Source organism: Manis pentadactyla, chromosome 2, assembly GCF_030020395.1.
Source record: "Manis pentadactyla isolate mManPen7 chromosome 2, mManPen7.hap1, whole genome shotgun sequence".
NCBI lineage: Eukaryota > Metazoa > Chordata > Mammalia > Pholidota > Manidae > Manis > Manis pentadactyla.
Window position 1 is genome coordinate 1430203 of NC_080020.1, and position 22715 is coordinate 1452917.

The 22715-nt window shown below is 52.9% G+C and overlaps 1 protein-coding gene and 1 long non-coding RNA gene across 2 annotated transcripts in view; one reads left to right on the forward strand and one right to left on the reverse strand.

Moving 5' to 3' along the window:
• Positions 1-14122, forward strand: part of FOXO1 (forkhead box O1) — an 85713-nt gene extending 71591 nt beyond the window's left edge. Inside the window, exons 2-3 of the mRNA XM_036904907.2 lie at positions 9059-10414; positions 10876-14122. Of these exons, the coding sequence (XP_036760802.1) occupies positions 9059-10396 (1338 nt within the window). The 3' untranslated portion in view covers positions 10397-10414; positions 10876-14122. The remainder of the gene's footprint in view (positions 1-9058; positions 10415-10875) is intronic.
• Positions 440-4140, reverse strand: LOC130679866 (uncharacterized). Its single transcript, XR_008992847.1, has 2 exons — positions 1027-4140; positions 440-565 (listed from the first exon to the last, which is right to left on the reverse strand). It is a non-coding gene; the product is annotated as an uncharacterized LOC130679866 (long non-coding RNA).
• Positions 14123-22715: the final 8593 nt, after the last annotated feature.

The window sequence follows — 22715 nt, forward strand, 5'->3', positions numbered from 1 at the left end:
TTTGTCATATTTGAGTCCCAAAATAGAAAAGAAAAAAAACCTAGATGTTCTACTTTTAAATTCCGTTTGCTTACGAATAGCAATTCTTGGTAAACAAGGTGACACCTCCAGCGGTGGTTCATTTCTTCCTGGATTTTCCAGGTATCAAATATGTTTAGGATCAAGCACGGCCCTAGATAAGGACACCCTGTGCGTGGGATAGTGTCCGAGAGATTTAACCTATCCGAGTTTCAGAGTTGCTGCCACTGAATTTGTATCCCTAAAGCTGCTCCTCCACCCCTGTGAGCAGTTGGGGCGCATCTACCTGATGCGGCCGTGCTCCGTGGGCTCTTCGCTGACTCTGCTAGAACACTCATGAAGTTGACCAAAAACTATTGATATGCTGTGTTTCATTTTCTGCCTAATTAAGTTCTTCATCAGAAGAGAACAAATCCTAATGTGTTGTTTGATTCTGGCTTTTATTTTGTTTTGCCTTATTCTTCTGGTAGCCATAAACTCAGGGAGGTGAACTGCGTTGTAAAGCAGTGTGCGGACGGAGCCACTGGCTGGAGAACTGGCATATGGCCTATAAAGTAGACAGAGGTTTTCATTAGAGACAGCCGAATCACGTCAGCAACAAATGAGTTTCCCCTTGGTGCGCTGCTGGGGGCCCGTGTGTCTGAGGCCGTCCCAGGGCAGCAGCAGCCTGCGGGCTCCTTACTCTGGACGGTTAACTCAACGGGTGTTTCGGGAAGGACAGTTGCCCACGTCACAGATGGGCAGGGTGGGAGTCAGGGCCTCTCTCTGCACCTGCCTGGCTCCCGAGGAAGGAGGCAAGCGGGTTAAAGAGTCTCCGGGGCGCCCGTGTGCCGCACGGAAACAAGATCGGCCCCCAGGGAAACAAGCCCTGCTTTGGAATCCTGAGCAGGCTACGGATCCCTTAAAAAAACCCCACAAACAAGGCATTTAAGAGAATTTTAGCCAAGTAAAATTCAGTGTCTGTGTGCCCACCGTGGGGACCCTGTTAGCCAGGCTGAGGACACTCACCAGGGAGGTGGCCTGTCGGGTGGCTTGGTGACATCAGGCCCATGTGTGTGGTGCCGGAGGTCGCCTGGGTTCCAGCTTGACGTAAGCAGGGTCCCCGTTAGCAACTGTTTAGAGGTTAGAGATGGAAAGCCTTTAACATAAATGCCCCCTGAGCTGGACCAGAAGGGGGCTTGCACCCAAGGTTTCAGCCTCACCCAGATTGTTTTGGGGTTTTCTTTGGGGTCCTGATTCCTGATAGTGTGTAAGGCAGGTGGCATTGAGTGGCATAGACAAGCCTTCCACTTGCCCATTCTGAAAATAAAGGGCTTTGCCCTTCTTTCCTGACATGGCTGCTTCCTTTGCTCTGGGGCTCCCTGTGGGACGTGCAAACACTGTGCTGGCCTGTGTGTGGCCTGAGAAGCCAAACCTGGGGTCACCGTTGACCTGTGACCTTCTGAGAAGCAAAAGCATGGGGTCCTTTTAATACTAATAAGTACATTTCCTTCCCATCCCTGGAGATTTATTCTTAAATCCTAAATGTCTGAGGTTATTGCTGAAATGTTACTCTGAAATATTTAGGCTTCGGGCTGAAACCAGGAAGAGTGGCCTGTTTCCTCATTGCAGAGCTCCTGCCTGGCCCTTCCTTCTGCGCCAGGCGCCCCTGTGCTCACTCTGTGTCCCAGTACCACGGTCCAGTCCCTTGAAACCCCTCTTCTGTTCTGTCCTGCGATATGTCATGAGGTCCCCCACCTCTGGGGGCTCTTGTGGCCTTGCTCCTCGTTAAACTAGTTAAACGGTGGTGGGTGAGCAGTGTAAGAAGCAGTGAGAAGGCGGCGTTCTGACCCTGGCCACCCTGGATCTGACCTGTCACTAGTCACCCGGCACAACCTCCGGGTCCTTGAACAGCCTCACGGGCACTTGCATTCCAACATGGGTCACTAAAAAGCTGGTAAGACCCACGAGTTAAATAAAATAAAACCTTTTAAATTTAAAATCTTCTTAAGGGGGGAAACTTTTTCTGTAGAAGGAGGTTTTTGCTCAGTTGTGAGGACGTGAAACCTGGCCTGAGGGGCGCTGGCTGCCTGTTACAGGAAGTTGGTGATGAATGGTTTTTAATCAAGTTGGGACCATTTGTGATGGTCAGAATTCCTGTTTTCATATCCCTTTACTTCCTGTCACAGAACGGCCAGCCTGTCCCCTCTCCCCCCGTGTCAGGTGACCCCATGTGCTCTCCGTGCCATGCCGCCCAGTCCCTCACGCGCTAGTGTCACCCGCGTTACTGGCCCCCACGTTGGGACCGAGGCTCAGGGACCTGACTTGCGGGCCCCACAGGCCGTGCGGCCTTGGGCCCCGCCTCCCCGCGCAGAGGCCTCCCTCGTGGTGCTTGGGGTCCTTACGTTGGTCTTCTTGGTGCTCAGTCTTGCAGGAGAGCATGGTCTCCCCCAGGCTTTTTTAAAGGAGAAGCTGCTTTAATGTAGTCGTATTTTCCTTCCTTTGGAATGATTTGAGTCAGAGAGAAAGCTGTTGGGAGCTGAGGGTGAGTCTGGCCACCTGAGAGGCTACGGCTAAGAATCGGCTTGTGGGAGGAGGGGCTTCGTAGGGGACTGACGCCCCTTCCGGCTCTCCTTTCAGGTGACACCCGTCAGCTTTCCCTCTGCGTCTTAGTCTTTCCGCGCTCTTCCCCTGACGGAAAGTGAGGGTGCTGGGCCGCGTGACCTCCAGTGTCTCCCAGCTCACAGGCTTCCGACGCTGCGAGTCCCCAGCCCACAGCCCCGGGGTGACTGGGGAGCCCGAGTCCTCAGTGCAGTCCAGGGGTGGCGCGTGGCCTGTGGGATCCCTGATGTCCAGGCAGGAAGGACAGGTTTCTGGGGCGTGAGGTCAGCCTTGGGGGAGAAGAGCCGAGCGCCGGGCCTGGGTGGGAGCACGCGGCCTAGCTGCCCCAGTTCGTCTGCTTGGAGCTTTCCGAAGGGGGCCGGACCCGCTGTCTGCGCGCACCTCGTCAGCAGAACCCCGCAGGCGGGCGGCGTTTTCCTCCTGCCCGCCAGCGAAGCGGCTGCTTCAGGAAGCGGTTTCCTAGCAGCCCTGGAGGGAGCTCCGTGCCGAGTAGGGACCGCTCCTGCAGTCTCCTCGTTCTCCCTCGCCGCCGCGCAGGAAGGGGCTGTGTGAAGGGAGGAGGCCGGAGGAGGGAGCCTGTGGGACAGTCAGACACGCCGGCAGCGTTCGCGCAAGTAGACAAAACACTTTCGGAAAAATCTAGTTTGTCTAGCGTTTTGAAAGAATTTCTAGAATTTCTAGAACAACAAGTTCACTTACTCATGTGTTCCAGTGTCCTAGTTTGAAGTTCTTTTTGTTTGACTTGGTGCCTGGCTCACACCCACTGTTCTGCAGGGCAGTGGGCAGTTCTGAGGCCGCAGGGGCCCCCGGGGGCCTTTCCATGTTCTCTGCGGGTCCCCGTAGCCACTTCACACAGGTCTCTCCAGGGCGATGCTCACATCTGAAACTGAACACGTCAGCAGCTCTGGTTTCCTGCCACAAGACTAACCCATTAGAATTAAGGGCAAATCATAATTTGTAAGTTGTATTTACCCACTGAGGCAGACCTTGAGTTTTAGAAACCAGCAGATAGCATTATTTCATCCCCTCAAGATGCATACATGTAACCGGGGTCCAAAGCACATTCCTTTGAGTCGTGTTAAAGACGATGAAGCCGAGGAGGAAGGTGTTCAGCCGGCAGCCGTGTGGCATTGCAGACTCCAAACCGTGGTCTGAGTCGTGGCTGGGCAGTTCGTTTTCTGAGCCTCCGTTTTCCTGTTTCTCAAACAGGGCCAGTAAAACCTGCCAATAAGGGTGGCTGAAGGCAGTTTGTAAACTCTAAGGTGAAATACAGAATAAAGCATGAAGGACAGGCATTCACGAGCAAGATGTATTTAGCTGAAGTTGCTAGTTTTATTTTGTTTGTGGTAAAACAGAGAGCAGAGCAGTGTCAGACCTGCCCAGCAGAAAGGAGAGCGGAGTGCCACGTGGGAAAACCTGTGCTGAAAGGTGGTGTCTGTGCAGGGCGGACAGGCGAGGTGGGGCTGACGAAGCCTCAGATCAAAAGGCAGATGCAGGAGCTGAGGCCCTGGGGCCCTTGGGTGAGAAGCAGTGGTCAGGAAGGAGCCTGGGGCAGGGCACGGGGCCAGAGGTGCAAACGCAGGGCTGGCCCCAGGTGCGTTTCTTCAGCCAGGCCTGGGGGCCACAGTCGAGCCTTGGGGCTAAATCAAACTTTGGGCTGGTTCTGTTATTTGGTTCTCTTGGTTGGGGCTTCAACTGTTACAGACTCGTGGTCTCAGGGTTTCTATATCACACACCCTTCTTAATACTGCAGCTATTCATTTATACCAATATATTGTGTACATTACATACACATTTGCAAAAATAAATTTTAAAAAATGAGATTAAAAATTTTAAGCAAATGGAAGGTGTGAAGAATTCCTGTGCTTCAGTGGCTGGCCGAGGATTGCTTTTGACAGCAGGGCCAGGAGCTTCCTGGGGAGGGCCAGCTCTGTGAGCCCTGGACCACCCATGAGCACACCGCCAGGACCCACCTGTGCCTGGTGAGGTGGCCCCATTCTAATTCTGGGCCGAATCTGCACGCAGAGCCCACCACTGGGTGTGGTGTGTGCAGGCTCCGTGCCACACCCTGAGAAGCCTTTGTGACTCTGACAGCACTGACTGGCACGTGTGTTAACAGACTGGTCTTATTATCTGGATTTCTCCATAACAGCCATCCACAGTAGCTGAGACACTTATCGAGTGCAGAGAAAAATATCTCACCCTTTACCCCAAAACCGGTCTGTTCCTCCAAAGCTAACATTAAAAGCCTCATGTTAGCAGGAACAGTGCAAGGTGCAACTAAAGAATGAGACTGCCGTCTATAATAGGTCTCTAAAACGCAGACTTTTTATTTTGTAGATGCCATTATCCTAAGAATAATATCAGCTAATACTGATTGAGGTCAGCATTAGCCATGTGTTACCTCATTTAATCTTCATAGGAACCCTGTAAATGAAGAACCTGTTAATCCATCCAACAGATGCCCGAGTGCCTTCTCGGTGATGGAGCTGTGAGGATAGTGTGTGAGCAGACAGTCCAGGTGCCCGAGCTCAGGCAGCTTGCAGTATAGCGGGGAGCCCCCCACCCTCCAGGGACTACACATAGCAGAATCATGGTGGTGCGTGAACAGGGCTTGGTGTTAGAGCCACGGGGTGGGATGGGGCTGTCAGGAAGGCTTCTGGAAGGAATGGACACGGGCTGAAAAAGAAACTGAAGGAGGTGGGGGGTGACGACCTTTGGCAGAAAAGGCAACTCCCCTGGACAGTCCTTCGTGCATCATTTTCTGTCCTGAGTGGCAGTTCAGGCAGACTTGATCTTTCCCAAGGAGATCATAAAACACCTAGAGGGCAGACTGTCTGGTTCCTTCTGTTGTCCTTCACTGCACCTAGTACAGAGTAGGCCCCAGTAAGTAGTACCCGGCATGAACGGTACATGGAAGGATGGATACAAGATGTGTAAGACATTACATCTTCCTTCTAGCAGTTTTGGGAAACGTTCATCGAATATATCTCATATGTAGAGCATCTGTTAGGGGCTTTGAGGTTAGGAAAGAAAAACTAAACTAGCCTCTTGCCCTTTAAGGAGCTCAGTACATAAAATAGGACACCTGAGAGTTAGAACAGCCAGCCGAGCAGGTTGAGCAGGTTGAGCGAGCTGGAGACTCCTTCCCCCACGTGATCCCTGGCGTTTGAGGGCCCAGGCCTCCCAGGAAGGTCATGCTGCCCTGCTTGGGGCGGCCAGGCATGCAGGTGGTGGGGGCCCTGGGGGGACAGGCCGCAGAGAAGGTGTGTGCAGGGGAAGGCTGGCTCGGCATCAGCAGAAAGCCAGAGGAGACTCGCTGACTCGCCTTTTTCTCTAACGGTGTCGTGTGCACCTCAGGACTGGGTAAGTGGTTCGCGGTGTGCACACCCGCCGCCCTCACACGCTGCCTCTTTGCTTGTGTAATACTTGCTCACAGCTCAGAAGTGAGTGCGTCAGCCACGGCGGGCCACACGCCCCTCCAGCCTCAGCTGTGTCCGGCCGACGTGGGCAGGCGGCATCATGGAGAGCGAGCTTGTTTTCACAGGATCTACCTATTCAGCACCCACTCCCCCTGCCCCATGGAAACCGCAGCTTCTTGATGTCCTGTTGGCTGCAAGAAAAACAGGAATGTTTGTAACAAGCTCTGCACAGCAAACCTTTTCCTGTTCGGAAAAAAAATTTTTTAATTGTTGGCAAAGTTAGGAGATGGCTCTGTTACTCAAAGAGCGACCTGAAATGTCCTCTTAGAAAAATACATAGCTTGATGTTTTGATAAGTAAGGGGTGGCCGCGGGCCCTTTCTGTGGTGGTGGCCGGGGGTGGTGGTGGGGCAGTGAGTCTGAGTGAGTTGGCAGGGTCCCGCCCGAGTTCGTGAACACTTCTGGAACTTGTTAAAGAGTCCGTCCTGTCTTCTGCAGTCTGGTTGAAAATACCCCAGTTGCAGTTGCAAATGGTGGGCTCCCATTGTGTTTACAGTAGAGCTACACCACCCCTCCCCATGCGGACTGCCAGGAAGCTGCTATTGAGGAAGACCTTCCCCCGTTATCGTCAACTAAATGCGACAGGCACCGGAGTCCAGCTTCCCTTCCTGCAGAGATTTCACCGTAGCTTATCTGTGTGTCTATTGTGTTAAAAAAACAAGACAGTCATGATGGAATATGGTGCAAATGCCCAGACTTGGACGTCTAGAACATGCCATGGGGTGGGAGTCCTGGGCTGCTTTCCAGGCCTGCCCCAGGGCGGGCCTGATTCTTCAGGGGTTCTGGGACTTTGTTGGCTGGTGTTGGGGGCCGCTGAGGCTGGAGCACATGGACAGGGTGAGACCTCCCGTGGGTTTGGGGAATCTTACGGAGTGAAGCAGGGCGTGGGGGTGTGGCCCTTGGCCTCTCTCAGGGGCCCTCGTCTGCACCCCGCAAAGTGTGTCTTGGGTAGCGGATGGCTCCACAGGTCTTGGGAACAGAGGGAGGCCGCCACCACCATCCCCTCAGCATACTGCCCCACGTCCACCCAGAGCTGCCGGTGGGCCATGTCTGAACCGCACGCTGTGTGCCTGGCAGGTGGCTTCTTACCAGCTGCTGGGTTCCGATCCTTGGATGAAATGGAGGACAGAGGGCAGAGGGCGTTCTGAGATGTGGTTTCTCAGCCCTGACTGTTGCATCTCCTTTAAGAAAGGGAGATGTCTTCCCGTTCTGCTTTCTGCCTCCTTTTAGTTGAGAAACCTCACGGTTTGTGTCAGTGCCCCGGGCTTGTTCACTGAGCAGTGATTGCCACCTGGGCATCTGTGTCCCACTCTGAGGGTATGAGGATGTGGGTGTTGTGGCTGTGTCCCTGGGTGACCACAGATCCAGCCGGAGCCTTTTCATGGTCAGGAAGAGGAGGGGCCTCAGGGTCCAGGGGCTCAGTTAGCTGAGCCTTGTACCCAGTGGGCAGGGGAAGCCAGGGAAGTCTGGGGGCCACGCACACAGCCCAGCTCACAGGGTCTGGGACACCTGGAACCCCGCCCTGGCCTGGGAGGAGCCCCACCGCGGAGGCTGCTGGATGAGCCCTCATCTGCCGTGCTGTCCTGTGCCGGGAGCAGAGCTGCAAGACACAGCCCTCCTCCCTTAGAAGCCAAGCCTGCTTCTCCTTTCCGCATGTCCCTGGCCTTTCCAGACGCCGGCAGTCCTGCTGTGCGTGCAGTGCGGGAGTCACACTGGGGCTCCCTTGCTGGCAGCCTGGCTCTGCTGTTCCTGCTGGGGCCTGAGACCGGCCCTAGACCCGTGTGTCTGCAGTTGTGGGTTTGTGTTTGTGATGCCTCCAAGCTGCCACCCACACATCAGCAAGTAGGGGGGAGTGGAACTCAGAACAGGGATACCCTGTTCCCCAGTCTTGGGAGTCTGGTACCTTCTTCTCGGTGACGGCGTACCATGCACAGACACCTCTGACAGTTGACATCCCATATCTCATTTAATTGGCCTATAGTCGTACAAGGGTCTGTTATTTAACTCTGTTTTCCCATCAAGGAAACTTAAGGCAGATAGGTGCCAAGCAGTTTCCTGAGGTTGTGTGAGCCAGTGAGGAGCAGAGCTGTGTACGTGCTCCAAAAAAAGGTGATTTTCTTTACTCAGAGTCCTGGGGCTGTGCATGGCCCAGCTGCGTGGGGAGCCACCCTCAGCAGACAGAAGCCTCGTGCCCTGGGTGTCCTCCCTGACTTCTCCCTCCCAGGTCTTCTTTGGGGACAGAGCTTAACCTCTGAAACAGTGTCTTGAGTTAGTTGGTGCATTCTGCTGGTTATTTTTGGGAGGGAGGGGTGGCAAATAACACTCGAACTCAAGTTTTTCCCTGTTTTGGCAGCATACCTATAATAAAAAAAGATGACCCCGTTTTCCTTACTCGCTTATATTTTCCTGATGGACTTTAAGGGTGTACATGAGTCCAGGTCTTACTAGTCTTCAGGCTTTTAATTCTTGACTAATAATATATCCTGGTCCATTTCTTTCTTTTCCATAATCCTGTGGGCCCAGTGGTGTAAAGTGTCACGCCTTGTGTAAGTGGCATTTGGGTGGCCTGAAGAACATGGGCAGGGGCAGTAGAATGGAGAGGGTTTTTGGAGCACTTTGCCCGAGTCCTGTGTGCATAGCATTGTAGCTACGCAAGCCTTACGTGGCTGTGCAACCAGTTCCTGTAGTCGGCCTGTGCGGCAGGCGGTGGGAAGGGTGTTTGTGATCACGCCTACTTAGTTATGTCCCCTCAGTACATTAAGACCCAGGTGCACTTTGAAGATGATGCTCTTTCGCTGAACTGGTCTTGGGGTTCAGAGGCGCTGTCACTCACAGGTTCAAATCTGTGCCATAAACTCTTTGAAGCTGCCACTTGTCCTCCATGTGGTGCATTGTGTGTTGAGTAGGAAGTTTCAGAATGCAAGTATTGTCTAGCTAATGTGATGCTTTGCTTTACAGAATTCAATCCGTCATAATCTGTCCCTACACAGCAAGTTCATCCGCGTGCAGAACGAAGGGACTGGGAAAAGCTCTTGGTGGATGCTCAACCCCGAGGGAGGCAAGAGTGGAAAATCCCCCAGGAGGAGGGCCGCGTCCATGGACAACAACAGCAAGTTCGCCAAGAGCCGAGGACGGGCCGCCAAGAAGAAAGCGTCCCTGCAGTCGGGCCCGGAGGGCGCCGCGGACAGCCCTGGGGCTCCGTTCCCCAAGTGGCCCGCGAGCCCCGGCTCCCACAGCAACGACGACTTTGACAGCTGGAGCACCTTCCGCCCTCGGACCAGCTCTAACGCCAGCACTGTTAGCGGGAGGCTGTCTCCCATCATGACCGAGCAGGATGATCTCGGAGACGGCGACGTGCACGCGATGGGGTACCCACCGTCCGCTGCCAAGATGGCCGCGACTCTGCCCAGCCTGTCTGAGATCAGCAGTCCTGAAAACATGGAGAACCTTTTGGACAACCTCAACCTCCTCTCGTCGCCCACATCGCTGACCGCGTCGACCCAGCCGTCGCCCGGCTCCATGATGCAGCAGGCGCCCTGCTACGCGTTTGCGCCGCCGAGCACCAGCCTGAGCTCGCCGAGCCCCAACTACCAGAAGTACACGTATGGCCAGTCCAGCATGAGCCCCCTGCCCCAGATCCCTCTGCAGACGCTTCCAGAGAGCAAAGCCACGTACGGGGGCATGGGTCAGTATAGCTGTGCGCCGGCCCTCTTGAAGGAGCTGCTCACCTCTGACTCCCCCCCCCACGGCGACATCATGACGCCTGTGGATCCTGGCGTGGCCCAGCCCAGCAGCCGCGTCCTCGGCCAGAATGTGTTGATGGGCCCCAGCTCGGTCATGCCAGCCTACGGCAGCCAGGCGTCTCACAACAAAATGATGAGCCCCAGCTCTCACCCCCACCCCGGACACGCTCAGCCGTCACCTGCCGTTAACGGGCGCGCCTTGCCCCACGCGGCGAGCGCCATGGCCCACAGCTCAGGCATGAGCCGCCTGGCCCCAGTGAAGACGGCTTTACAAGTGCCTCTGCCCCACCCCATGCAGATGAACGTGCTGGGGGGCTACTCTGCGGTGAGCAGCTGCAACGGCTACGGCAGGGTGGGCCTTCTGCACCAGGAGAAGCTCCCAAGCGACCTGGACGGCATGTTCATCGAGCGCTTGGACTGTGACATGGAGTCCATCATTCGGAACGACCTCATGGATGGAGACACGTTGGATTTTAACTTCGACAGTGTGTTGCCCAACCAAAGCTTCCCACACAGCGTCAAGACGACGACACACAGCTGGGTGTCAGGCTGAGGGCGAGCTGGGGAGCAGGTAAGGCCCCAGCACCGGAGGCCTCCCGGGGCCGACCCGAGAGAGGGGCGCAGCCCCTACCCACAGCTCGTCCGTGCCCAGGACGCTGCAGCTGCGGGGGCTGCTCCGGGCAGTGGCATCTTTTAGCGCCGTTCTCTGCACTTTTTGCAGCTTATGAAATTTCCTTTTGAGCCAAATCATAAGGAAACTTCCTCTAACTGCTTGAAAATGTTTCTTTTGACAGTTGGGTGGCTTGTGTCTCTTCTAGGAGCACTTCAGTAAATGAATACATTTGATTCAAATCAAATACTGAAGGGTTTTCTTTTTTAAGTGGAATTTTCTCCACTGAATGATTTCAGGGCAGTTTGAGAAAGCTGTAGCTCCCCCGACCCCGGCCCCAAGTAGGTCTGTCACTCTAATATGTTAAGTTGAATTGATTTTAATTTGGCTGTATTTTCATTGTGTGTGTGTGTTTTTTCTAGGCTACACTTAAAAGTCCTTCAGATTGTCTGACAGCAGGAACTGAGAGAAGCAGTCCAAAGATGTCCTTCACCCCTTTTCGTTTTCTTGATTAAAAAAAAAAAAAATGTTTCTTTGTTCCTTTCATCAGACTTGGCAGCGAGGACACTTTTTCCTGAACAGGATGTTGGCCCGAAATTTGTGGGTTTTGTGCTTCTGCAGACAGGGACTGTGCCCTTGGAGTCTGCGTCGCAGCGAAGTGCCGAGCCCGCCATGCCACATAGTCGCAGGGCGACTTCTGGACCCTGTGTGCTTTCAAGCTTTGTATATAAGCGGTAGCTACAGAACTGTATTTGCGTGTGTTGTTGTTTTTTTAAAATATTCATTTGGTCCAAGGAAAGTTTATACTCTTTTTGTAATACTGTGATGGTCTCACGTCCTTGATAAGTAAACTTTGGTTTCGTATTGCCTGCGTTCTGCTGAATGGACGACTCAACGAAGAACCAAGCTCTCCACCTGCACCTCCACTGAGTGGCTTTGGACCTGTTCACACTGCCATGTAACTCCTTTGAGAACCGGGAGCTTGTTACCAGTCTGCTGAATTAATGGGCTTGTCAAACTGTTTTTGGAGGAAAAAAAAAGGATTAAACGCCAGCCTTGTACAGGTCTTTTCTATTTTTATTTCTGTTTGTTTATTTTGTTATTTGCAAATTTGTACAAACATTTAAATGGTTCTAGTTTCCACATAAATGGTTTTTGAAGTTACTGTTGGGACTTGAGATCATTTTTGGAATAGATATTGAATTGTAATGTTTTCTTAAAACTAGAGTCTACTTTGTTACATAGTCTGCTTGTAAATTTGTGGAATCGAGATATTTCAGGCAGCATCCATAATTTTCATTTTGTATCTGTAACTGGATTAGTACTAATTTTTTACGGCTTACCTGGCTCGTACCCCCTGGGGCTCGCTGGGGATGGTCCTGACTAGCCTTAGAACCACTGGTATCAGCGCTTGTGCGCTCAAGTGTTTCTGGCTCTGCCCCGGCCGGCGAGTGAGCATAGCTGTGGACTTACTGCATTTCATGTTTAAGGAGGACTGACAGGTTTTTATGTATGTATTTTAAAGAAATTGCCTGCTTCTTTATCCTGGGGACTAACTGCTTTGTCCAGCATTGCCTTCTGATGGCTTTGTGCCGCTTACTGTCTGCAGGGCCGGGGCGGGGTTGGGGGCTGCACCTGCAAACAGGGCGCTCTCCTCCAGCGGGGGCGGGGTGGGGGCAGGGGGCGGTTCCATTAGTGTCACGTTTCTGAGCTGAGCTTCAGCAAGACTTTCCCTCGTGATTCTGTGCTCTTGTTTTGGCCTGGGGAGAGGTTGGTTGTGTAGCCTCGCCTTGAAGGACAGTGTTGACACTGGCTTCATGCGTCTTGCCCTTCTGTCCTGTAGCCCTCTTAGCCCACTGCGGAAACGTACACGGAAGGAGAGCTCGTAAGATGGGACTTGGCGATTTGCAGGACGCTTTGTGCCCATGAGTGCACGTGAATAGGACGTGTTCAAAAATCGGGACAATTCGTTTGAAAACCAAGCAACCAGCCGTAAATTGTGTATTTGAATTTACTTTAAAAGCCTTATTCTAAGTTAAGAATTGGGGAATTTCTTCAGCCTTCAGCCACCTAGCCTGTAATTCTGTTGGTTGCAGTTCCGTGTTTTTCAGTTTCCTGTGACTGGCAGGCCAGGTCCGTTGGCTTTGTGTCTGTCAGCATGTTCAGGTCACTTGGAATGGCCCAGATCAGCACAACAGGGTCAGGCACACTGAAGGTGCCCCTTGCCTTCTTGAAGGTCTGGATTTGTGTGCACGTCGCCCAGCTCACACTCACTTTGTCCTGCCTGTGAACTGCGGCTTGGTTTTTCCTACGTGTTTATTGAGAACACAAGTGTTCCTGATAGATTTGCTCCTGCAGGAGGCCAGCTCTGTTGTAAGCTTCCACTGTGGCGTCTATTTTGAAAATTCACCCAACAGCCATCTCTCTAATCTTCATTGCTGGCCACTCCCAAGCGTGTCTGGTTCTAGAAACCCCAGTTCCTCTGCGCAGTGCCTTCTGCCTCTGTGCCGGGCGTGGTGATGCCGGAGCACTCATATCCCCGTCTGTCCCCACATCCCGCCGCCTCCCTTCTCCCGTACTGTCACCTGGCGGGCCCCGAGCCCCCCTTTCTTTGTTAGAGAGGCAACTACAGCTCAAATCACTGTTAAAATATTACTACTTCACAGAGTGACTTTCAAAAAGAAGTTTCTTCCTCCGGAGTCTGTGTAAATAACTTTTTTTTCTTCAAATCTCTCTTTGTGTTGAAATTCTAACATGAATCCTGGGGTAGCTCTCTGGGGTACAGTGAAGTCTGGTGAAAGGCACCTTGTCTATTTTGAAAACATACATTATGTGACCTCTGGTAATTCTTTTTCTGTACGATACTGACTTTCTGGAGTAATTAGTGTATCAGTTATTGTACATGACTGCTTTGTGAAATGCGCAGATGATATCACCTATGCAGCCTTGTTTGATTTATTTCCTCTGGTTTGTACTGTTATTAAAAGCATATTGTATTATAGAGCTATTTAGGTATTTTAAATATAAAATATTGTTTCCATAATATAGATGTATGGAGTATATTAAGGTAATAGATGCATTACTTGGAAAGTTCTGTGTGACAGACTGAGTCTAAATTAATTAGCAAATATTGTATCCCAGTGAGCAGTAAATTAATGGAACACCCCAGAAGAGGGGGGACACTTAAAATGGAAACCAGTTTTCCAAAGGTATACAATTTGGACTTTTCAACTTCCAGACATATATTATCAAATTCCTCTCCTTCCCCAACTTACTTGAAATTCTTACGTTTGGCACTCAAGCATTCTTAAATTTATAACTGGCTTTTAAACAAGAAGTTTTTCTTGTGGTTTTAGTTTGGGAATAATCAGTAAAAAAAAAAAATGTAACATGGTTTATGTAAACACAACAGCCTGGCAATTCCTCTTGGCTCCCCGGGGAGGGTGCGCAGCCCGGCAGTGTGGCCAGGTGCTGCCCCTGAGGCCTGGCACGACGTAGGCTTGCCCTCCCGCATTTTTTGCTACTGGAGTTTAGTAACAGCACCGAGCCCGCGTTCCTGTTCCGATAACTCTGAGAAGTGCCTGACAATGCTGATGTACTTACAGAACAAGAACAATCTTTGCTATTACTGTATAAAGCCATAAATGTACATAAATTATGTTTAAATTATGTTTGGTGTCAGTCTTTTCTAATTGCAGAATAAGCCCTGTATCAGGATTAAAAAAAATGTTTAGCTGTCACCTGAGTTGGACTGCATCTGCCACAGTGCCAAGCTTTATTCAAAGCTGGTATTTCCTTGGAGGGCAGGGGGAGGGAGCAGGCCCCCTGGGACCGAACCGCCGCCCCTGAGAAGTGAAGACCAAGTAAAACCCCTGGTAACAAACAGTCCCGGAGCACTTAATCTTGGGAACGTGGGAACAGCTTCCGCAGGGGATGTGAGTTGAGTCTCATGTCAGAGCAAACTGTGCTAATGGTGAAAACACCAGAGGGCCAGTTAGGAGGGTCCTGGCCGGCCCCCAGCAGGTACTAGGTGGTGGGGAGGGGGTGAGGCTTTCCCAGGCCGTGTGCCCCGTCACTGCCCCCCACACCTGTCGGGAGGAGGAGTGCATCCTCCCTGGGAGTGGCCACAGGGGGGAATTTCACATGTTTGCTATTTCAGAAAAGGCCTGAGGCCTGAGTGGGATCAGGTGAACACAGCTGAAATGCATTTTGAACCCAAGATGGACTCCCGGTCTCTCCCTGCTTCTGACTCTTACAGGCCAGCGAGTGAAAGCTGGAGCAGCCACAGGGATGTTTCACCTGTTCAGGTCGCAGAGGGTTAGCCCAGCTTTCAGGTCTGGTTTTTTTTTTGCCTCTTCCTTCCAGCAATAGAATCCTTTCTGTAAAAGACACGATAGTGAGAAGCCCAGACTGCAGAGCAGATAAAATCATCTACTCCCAGACCCTGGGGCACAGATCTCTGAAAAGTCCTGATCGAGGCCACCTGCAGACAACACTGTCAGTCAGAGGCCCAGAACCCCAGTCAGTGGGCCCCTTTCCTGACCCTCAGCACAGATGCAAAACCAGGCTTCTGGCGTCAGCCCCTGAGGCCCATTCCCAGGTTCACACCGCTGGGTGAGAGGAAGTGGCACAGCAGGAAGGCTTCCCTGATGGGTCCCCCGGGCAGAGGTCACGCTCAGTGTGGGGGGAGAGACTTCCTTCCTTGGACAGCACCTAGGCCCTGCCGTGACCCGAGAGCCCTCGGTCAGCTCGTGTCCCTGGCATTGTTCCCCGAACTGCGCCCCCCTGCAGGGCTCTGCCTGGGCCACTGGCCCTCCGTGCTGGAGCTATGCCTCTATGCCTCCGACAATGTCATTCTGCAGGCGGTTAAACTTACACGGATTGGGGGGTTGGGTGGGTGGGTGGCTGCTCCAAGGGATGGGCCGCAGTGAGAGGCGGCCTCCGGAGCAGGTCATCACATACATGCTGACCTGTGTGCCGTCACTAGAGCTCACTACGGCCCGCGGGCCTGCAGCTGGGCTGCGTCGTGACCTCTAAGATGAGGGGGTAGGTGCAGCAGGTTTCCTTAATCTGATCTACCATTTCATTATTTTGGTATAAAAAACGTGATGACTTAGGCTGTTTCTGTTTTAAGTTACTGGGAAGTGAGTGAAGTTACTGTGGAATGGGAAAGTGAGTGGGTGCTGGCGTGAGGGGAGGAGAGAGGCAGGAGTCCTGGGGGGTCGTGGGTGGCCTGCCAGGGAGCCAGCGGGAGGGGCAGCGGGGCTCTGATTGCAGGGAGCGGGGGAGTGGCGCGGGCAGCTACCAGCCCAGATGAGGACTTCCAGTGTTTGCAGGTGGCTGGGGGAGGAGGCCTTCTGGGCCAGTGCCTGGCTTGGTAATAAGGCTGTGAGGGGAAGCCCCAGCCTAGGAAGGCACTCCACCCGTTAAAGGAAGAAGGGACGACGAGATGGGGCCAATTCCGCAGGCCAGCTCATCTTAGCCTGGTTGGTGGCAGGACCTCCCTCCTCCGCTCGGCTCCAGTCCGCCACGGACCCAAGGCTGCAGGAAACTTCTCGGTTGGTACCTTTACCATGTTTGCATCTAACACAGGTGAAAGTCTTGTTTGCACTGGAAGCCCCTGGTGGAAAGCGGGGAGTTACATCCTCCAGGAAGAAAGACGGCAACTTGGTGAGGGCTTGTCACTCATTCTGAACATTGCAGTCCTTCGAGCTGCACTCTCGCGACAGGCAACTTTAAGAATCCCCATAAAACTTCCAAGTGGCAGATGGTAGCCTGGGTACTGCGCTGCTTCCTGCACTGCTGGGGTTCCTGCAAGTGTTCTTGGTTTGTAACGTTACCCAGACGGCTGCCCCAGTGAGCTGAACTCAGAGACGGCTGCCTCGAACAGGGCTCCTGGGGAGCCATCCACGGGTCTTCTCTGGTGAAGTGGGGTGCAGGGGAGGTCTGTTCTGCACGTCAGTGCCTGGTTCCAGAGAAGCAGAGATGCCAACTCTCAGGTCTGTGCTGGTGTTGGGGACCCCGGCGGGCCCACAGAGCCATAGCTGCTCAGAAGCTGGGGCAGTGATCTCCCCACAGACAAAGCACAGTGACCATACATTCTACCTGCCTCACAGGCTTGATGAGAGGGTTAGAGGCTGAGGCTGAGGCCTCCTGTGTCGGGAATGTGTACACGCAGGTCGGTATCAGTGCAGGCGACGGCCCGGAGACTCGGGTCCTTCGTGGGCCTTCCAGTGTCCCCTGCGGGGCTGGGGCTCAGCGGCTGATTTATTCCCATCGTTTTTGGTGTTGGAGTTTGTGGTCCATCTACTGCACGGGGCAGTGTGCGGCCTTTGTCACACTCACACCCAGGAGAGCCTGTAGGCCTTTCTTCGTGATGCTAGAAGAGGGCTGCATGCCTGTTACATGCCAGTCCAGATCAGTCGTGCTCTGTTTGCTGGGAAGTCCTCTTCCCTGGGCTCTTACTAAGAAAATTAAAGAATATTGCAGACTGCTGGGCCTTGTGCCTCATCCAACCAGGCTGCCCTGAGGACTGGAGGCTGCTGGTTCTGGGTGCCCATCCCGGAAGGGAGGGGAGAGGAGAGGAGACTGATGTGGAGGGGCCACAGTGGCCTGTTGGGGCCCAGGGTCCGATTCAGGAGAACTGATGGTTACGTTTGTGGAATTGCGTGAGTCAATTGAAAATACCACCATTATTTACAATTAAATAAGATAAACTTACTGTTAAACGAGTTATATTTAAAAAGGGAGTAAATAGCCCAAACTCATCACACCCCGTGTGGTGCCTAGTACTCTGGCCTGCTCGTGGGGTGCGTCTGTGGGTTCAGCCGGATGGGGGGCATCTACAAGGGCTGCTGCCGGGCTGGAGCTTCAGGGTAACCAACTCCCCAGGCGCGCGGGTGGGAGACAGTTCGGTGGTCCCATCAGTTAAGTTTATCGAGAAGATAGATTTACTGAGAAAAGGGTTAAAGGATTGGGGTGCACGTCCGTTTGTCAGATCCTGGCAGAATTGCTGCTGTATGTTGGCTAAGATCGAAGCATTTGGCAAGAATCAACGGAGGCATTTTGGGGAGTCAGTTGCCGGTAGGAATCCCAGGAGGTGAATCCTATAGAATCTGGGAGCTTTGCTTGATTTTACTACTTGTGAATCGTATGCTACACATTTCCTTTCTCCTGGTAAATTCCTAGTGACTTATGTTTATACATCCAGGCATGTGTCACCTTCCCAAGGACAGGTGACATCTGCCAGCACACCACTGGTGGGGGCAGGGCGGTGGGTGACCAGGGCAGGTGGGTGAGGCCGGGAGGTCGGGTCATGCCTGGGGCCTGCACGTCGAGAAGGGAGGCGCAGGGAAGGATGCAGGCCCTGGGTGGGGGTTGGGGGGGTCAAGTGCCGAGGCATTTGATTTGGGGGACAGAGCAGGCGGGCGGGCTGGGCGTCAGTGACTGAGCGTCAGCAGAGGACTTTCCAGACGCGGTGGACGAGGACGACCGCATTGGGAGGAGCGGAGGACGCCGGCCCTGCCTCTCAGGCTCGTGGTCTGCCAGGTGGAGTGACGGCGCCTCCAGGAGTTTCGGGGGAATCAAGTGACCTTGCAACAGCTCCCGGCACACAGAAAGGCCTCGAGAACTGTGGCCGCCCGTTCTGGTTTGCCCCAGACAGGCCTGGGCCAGCTGCACCCAGTGCCGTCGTTCACAGCTGCTCTTGCGGCTCCAAGTGTCCGGGTTGCAGGTTCACCAGGTTAGTGCATGACTGCCTGCAGTGAGTGACGCTTCCTGGCGCTTCAGCTCCCAGCAGTGCACCCAGTGCCCCTGGGTGAGAGGGCCCTTCTAAAGGACTGTCACCCCAGCGTCTAACAGCGTAGCCTGAAGCTCAGCAAGAGGTGTAGAAGGTGCTTCCCGCCCTTTCTGGGTTCTCATCTCCTGCCCCCTGGGCACCAGGCACACACCCCACAGCCCTTCCCTTCTCACCTGCACCTGTCACCTGCCGGGAGATTTACCTGGAACACCTCTCTCCTCCTGTCCTTACCAACCTAGGTGCTGCACGGAGCCTTCCTTTGCGGTGAAGCCCACCCCAGCCCTCATGTCCGGGCGGTCACTCCCTGGGCTGCACGAGCCCAGGACTGGTCTTCCCAGTCCAGGCACGTGGCCGGATAACTGGTCCTCCGGAGTCTCCCAGGGCAGCCTGCCGCCATCCTGCGAGAAGTTCAGGGCCAGGCTGCCAGTGAGCCCGAAGCAGCGGCCAGTGCACTTCTCCACGGGATGCAGCCAGAGGCGTTCCTCTCCCGGTCCGTCTGTGTCCGCCAACATTCCAGCAAGCGGAAGGCAGGCCAGGAAGCCCAGGTCTTTGGCCACGTCTGGGGCTGCTCTTCACACTCTTTGACCAAGGCAAGTTCAAAGCCGGAGAGGGGCTGTGACCAGTGAAGATGTGCCTAAGGGACCGTGGCCTCCCCTCCTGCCGGTTACCCCACCGGCTGCAAAATCCGCCTTTTCCATAAAGCTTTCCCTGGGCTCAGGGCACAGAGCCGTTCCTGTGTTGTGCTCCTGCCTCCAAAGCTGACATCAGGGAAACTGAAACGCCGACGCATCTGCTCACCCTGGGGAAGGGCTGCATGTCCACAGGACGCCCAGGTGGCACCGATCTTGGAAAAGTCTTATCCTCTCGGTTAAAAAAAAAAACAGGTCACCTGTAGTTGCTGATGAGTTTTTACTGGCTTGTGTCCACTTCTCCCCTACCACATGGAATTGGGTAAAATTTGGTGAATCTGGCATTCTGGTTTTTTAAAATACTATTTTTAAATTAGTCTGGTATATTCAAATATTTTTTGAAATAATGTGTTATTTTGAAAGGAAGGTGATTATTCTCCTTTACAGGACAAAAAGTTTTTCCTACTTTGATTCACCACACATACCATCCAAGACAAGGACTTGGTAAAAAGGAGACATTTCCTGAAGTCGGGCAAGTTTATTTAGAAAAACTTGTGAAGTTGTGATTAAAACATACCCTGGATAGAAAATATCATTTATTCTTGTTAATGTGTCATATGAGATCTCGAAAGTTCTTAGAGCTGGAAGAACTATATTTTAAATAGTGTCATCTTTAAGGTTTCCATTCCCTTCTGATTCTTTTTTTCTGCCTTAAATATGTATTTTCAATGGTATTCCATTGAAAGCGTGAATAATTTTCAAAGCCCTGGATAGGACTGGCTAGAAGCATTTAACAGCTGTATGGAATCTCATGTAACCATCATGTGCCTTTTTTTGGAAACAACAATTGTCCTTGTCTTTTGTAAGAAAAGCACGTGATTAAAAGAAACGGATGACTAGCAATGATTCTGTTGTTACTTGGTTGCTGGCCGGAATGAGGACAGGGAGGAAGACATAAGAAATATGCATTCTTGGGTCCCTCAGCCACACCAATCTGACAACCTTCCTGGAGTGAATAACCTCCTTTGTCATTTCTGGGTAACTAGCAATGGCTCTGGAGTGTTTCCAGGGCTGGGCGTTCTGTTGTGGAAAACTTCTGGAGTCCGGGTTACCTTACTGTGCTCAAAGACGTGGCTCAAAACCCAGCCATCTTCCCCCCCTGCTGACCGAGTGTTGGAGAAACTGATATAAGTTGAATGAATGAACATTCAGTCTTATTATGGACAATAAGACTCTGGGATTAGAATTTCTTAATATATTTGACAACAGAAGAAGTTTGAATCGGCTTTGGATCCCGGAGGCGCCGTGTCCACCTAGGCGTCTTGCAGCGTGGCCTGCCTGTCTGATGGCCCCACGCAGGAGGCAGGCCACTGGAGGTGAACCCGCAAACGTGGGCAGCAGGGACAGCTTCGGCCAGCTTTTAGATTCCAGAGAAGAAGGTGCCTGATGCGAAATGTTTGGAGGCGGCCTGGCTGGTCACTGACTTGCACAAGCAAAGTGTCGGAATTGAGTGTTTCTGTGCAAAATGAGCCAATGTTTTTTTCCAGGGCAGTTCTGAGACTTGTGAAGGAAAAACTGTAATTAAGAAAAGTGGGTAGATTATTAAGAAAGGCTTTTTATTCAAAAGGTCTTGTGAGTTTAGCAGCACTTTGCATTTGTGATATCTTCCCTCAAAGGACACCTCAAATCTGGAAGGGGAGATCCCCAGCCTCCCTTCGAATTAAAAAGAGCAGAGCAAACCTACCCTATGCGGTCCACAGACCAGGGACCCCATTTCATTCACTGGGACCCTGGGGAGACCTGCTGACATGAGACCTGGGGTTTCTCAAGGTGCACGTGACCATGGCAACAGAATTATTAGGGGAAGATTTGTGAAGATGCCAATTCCGTGGCTCCGTCCCAGAGCTACAGGTTCGGTGCCTGGGATGCGGGGTGTAATGGCTTTAACTCTTCCAGCTGGTTTTTAAGAACAGTCAGATTTGAGAGCCGACACTGGTCTATGGAGATAGTATAATGTTCACTGCCATTTGTTCACCCATCTGGCAGATACCTACTAAGCACCCCCTGGGTGCCGGGCTCTCTGCGGAGTGCTGGGACGCCCTAGGGGGCGGACAGCATAGACCCGTCACCCACCCTCATCAGCCTGTAGGCTCCTTCCCTCTTCAGATGCACAGTGAGGTTTACCAGAAGGAGGTCGTGAAGTATTCTTGCAGAATGGGCCCCTGGGTCAGGTGAATGCTGGGCTGATAGCTGCCCCGAAACACTGAAGTTCATGTCCTCTGCTGGAGGCTTTTACTTGCCTAACCTGCCATGTGGGCAGGTTGGTTAGCCGACCAGACTGGCCTCTGGCCTCTTGGTGCCTGCCAACCGAGGCCTGCTCTGGCCACTCATCAGCCTGAGGACCGACCCCTGAGTGACGCTGTGCGGGGGCCTGGGAGAGCGCCCCAGTCCCTGGAGGCTGTTTCCACTGGAAATCAGGGTTTTTAAAAATGTGGTTGTAGGAAGGAAGCAGCTCATCTTGCAAGATCTTTGAGGGAACCTAAGCTGGACCCAGTTGTTAGTGCTGAGATGAGCTTACCCTATGGGGCTCTGTGGGCCGGGCTGGCCAGACACTGCCCCGCTCCTGGGCCAGGCCTGCTGCCTACTGCAGCTCCAGGGTAGGAGCCCGGCTTCCAAACCCCAGGGGGAGCAGCAGCCCCCAGTCCGAGCCACCCTGGGGCAGGATGGACCCCCCTGGATAATGCTGGGGCGCTTCATGTGGGTGGTGGTGGCAGGCTGAGCCCAGCTCCACACGAGGGAATGTTCTGGGTCACCAAGTGTCGCCACCACAGTGGGTCCCTGGGTGTTTTTTTGTCTATTTGAAAAATACCCCCGAAAGTAGGACATAAATCTCTGCTGTGGAAAGAACCATGTGTATGTAGTTCAACCTGACCTCTGATGACTGAGGGTCACCACGGGCACATCAGTGGCTGGGCCACGGAAGGGGTGGCCAGGGACATCCTCGTGGCCAGAGGGCATCTCGCTGGCCACGTCCGCCTCCACGTCTCCCTCCTGCCCTCTCCGTCCCTCCCTCCCTCCCTCGTCCTCATGTAAAATCTCAAACAGGGAGATCAGTGAGTACAGTGACCCTCATGCACTCATCCCAGGTGCAATAATAATCAACTGAGGGCCAAACCGGTTTCATCAGACTCATCCTTAACCCTGGAGTATTTTAAAGAAAATTCCATATAGTGTATCATTTCACCTGTTTAAAATATGTGTGTGTATATATTATATACATACATACATATATATATATATGTGTGTGTTATTGTATAGATAAGAGTTCTTTTAAGTTTGGGAATATTTTTACAGCCAAGTGCTCACATGTCCGGACCCTCTGACCCCGAGCACACGGCTCGGCCCGTTGGACAAGCTCACACCGGGTGGGCCATGTTTCCATCATCCTGCCCCCGGTGCCTACACGGAGCAGCAGCCATTGATCTGATTTCTGTCACTCACGGTCGTTTTTGCCTGTCCTAGAATTTCGCATCAGCGAGGTCACACCGCCCCGTTCTGCGCCTGGCTTCTTTCTCTCCGCGCATCATTGCTGAGATTCAGCCACGGTGTTGCTCGGATCAGTAGTCGGTCCCCCTTCATTTTTGAGTCGTGCGCTTGTTTTCAGACGCCAGTCGGTCGATCCAGTCTTCTGCTGATGGGCACCTGGGCTGTTTCCAGAAATAAAGCTGCTATAAGCGCCGTACGAGGTGTTTTGGTGGACACCCATTTTCATTTCTTTTGAGGAAAGCCCTAGGAGTGGAGCACAGGGTCAGAGGCACATTTGCCGTGTTAAGAA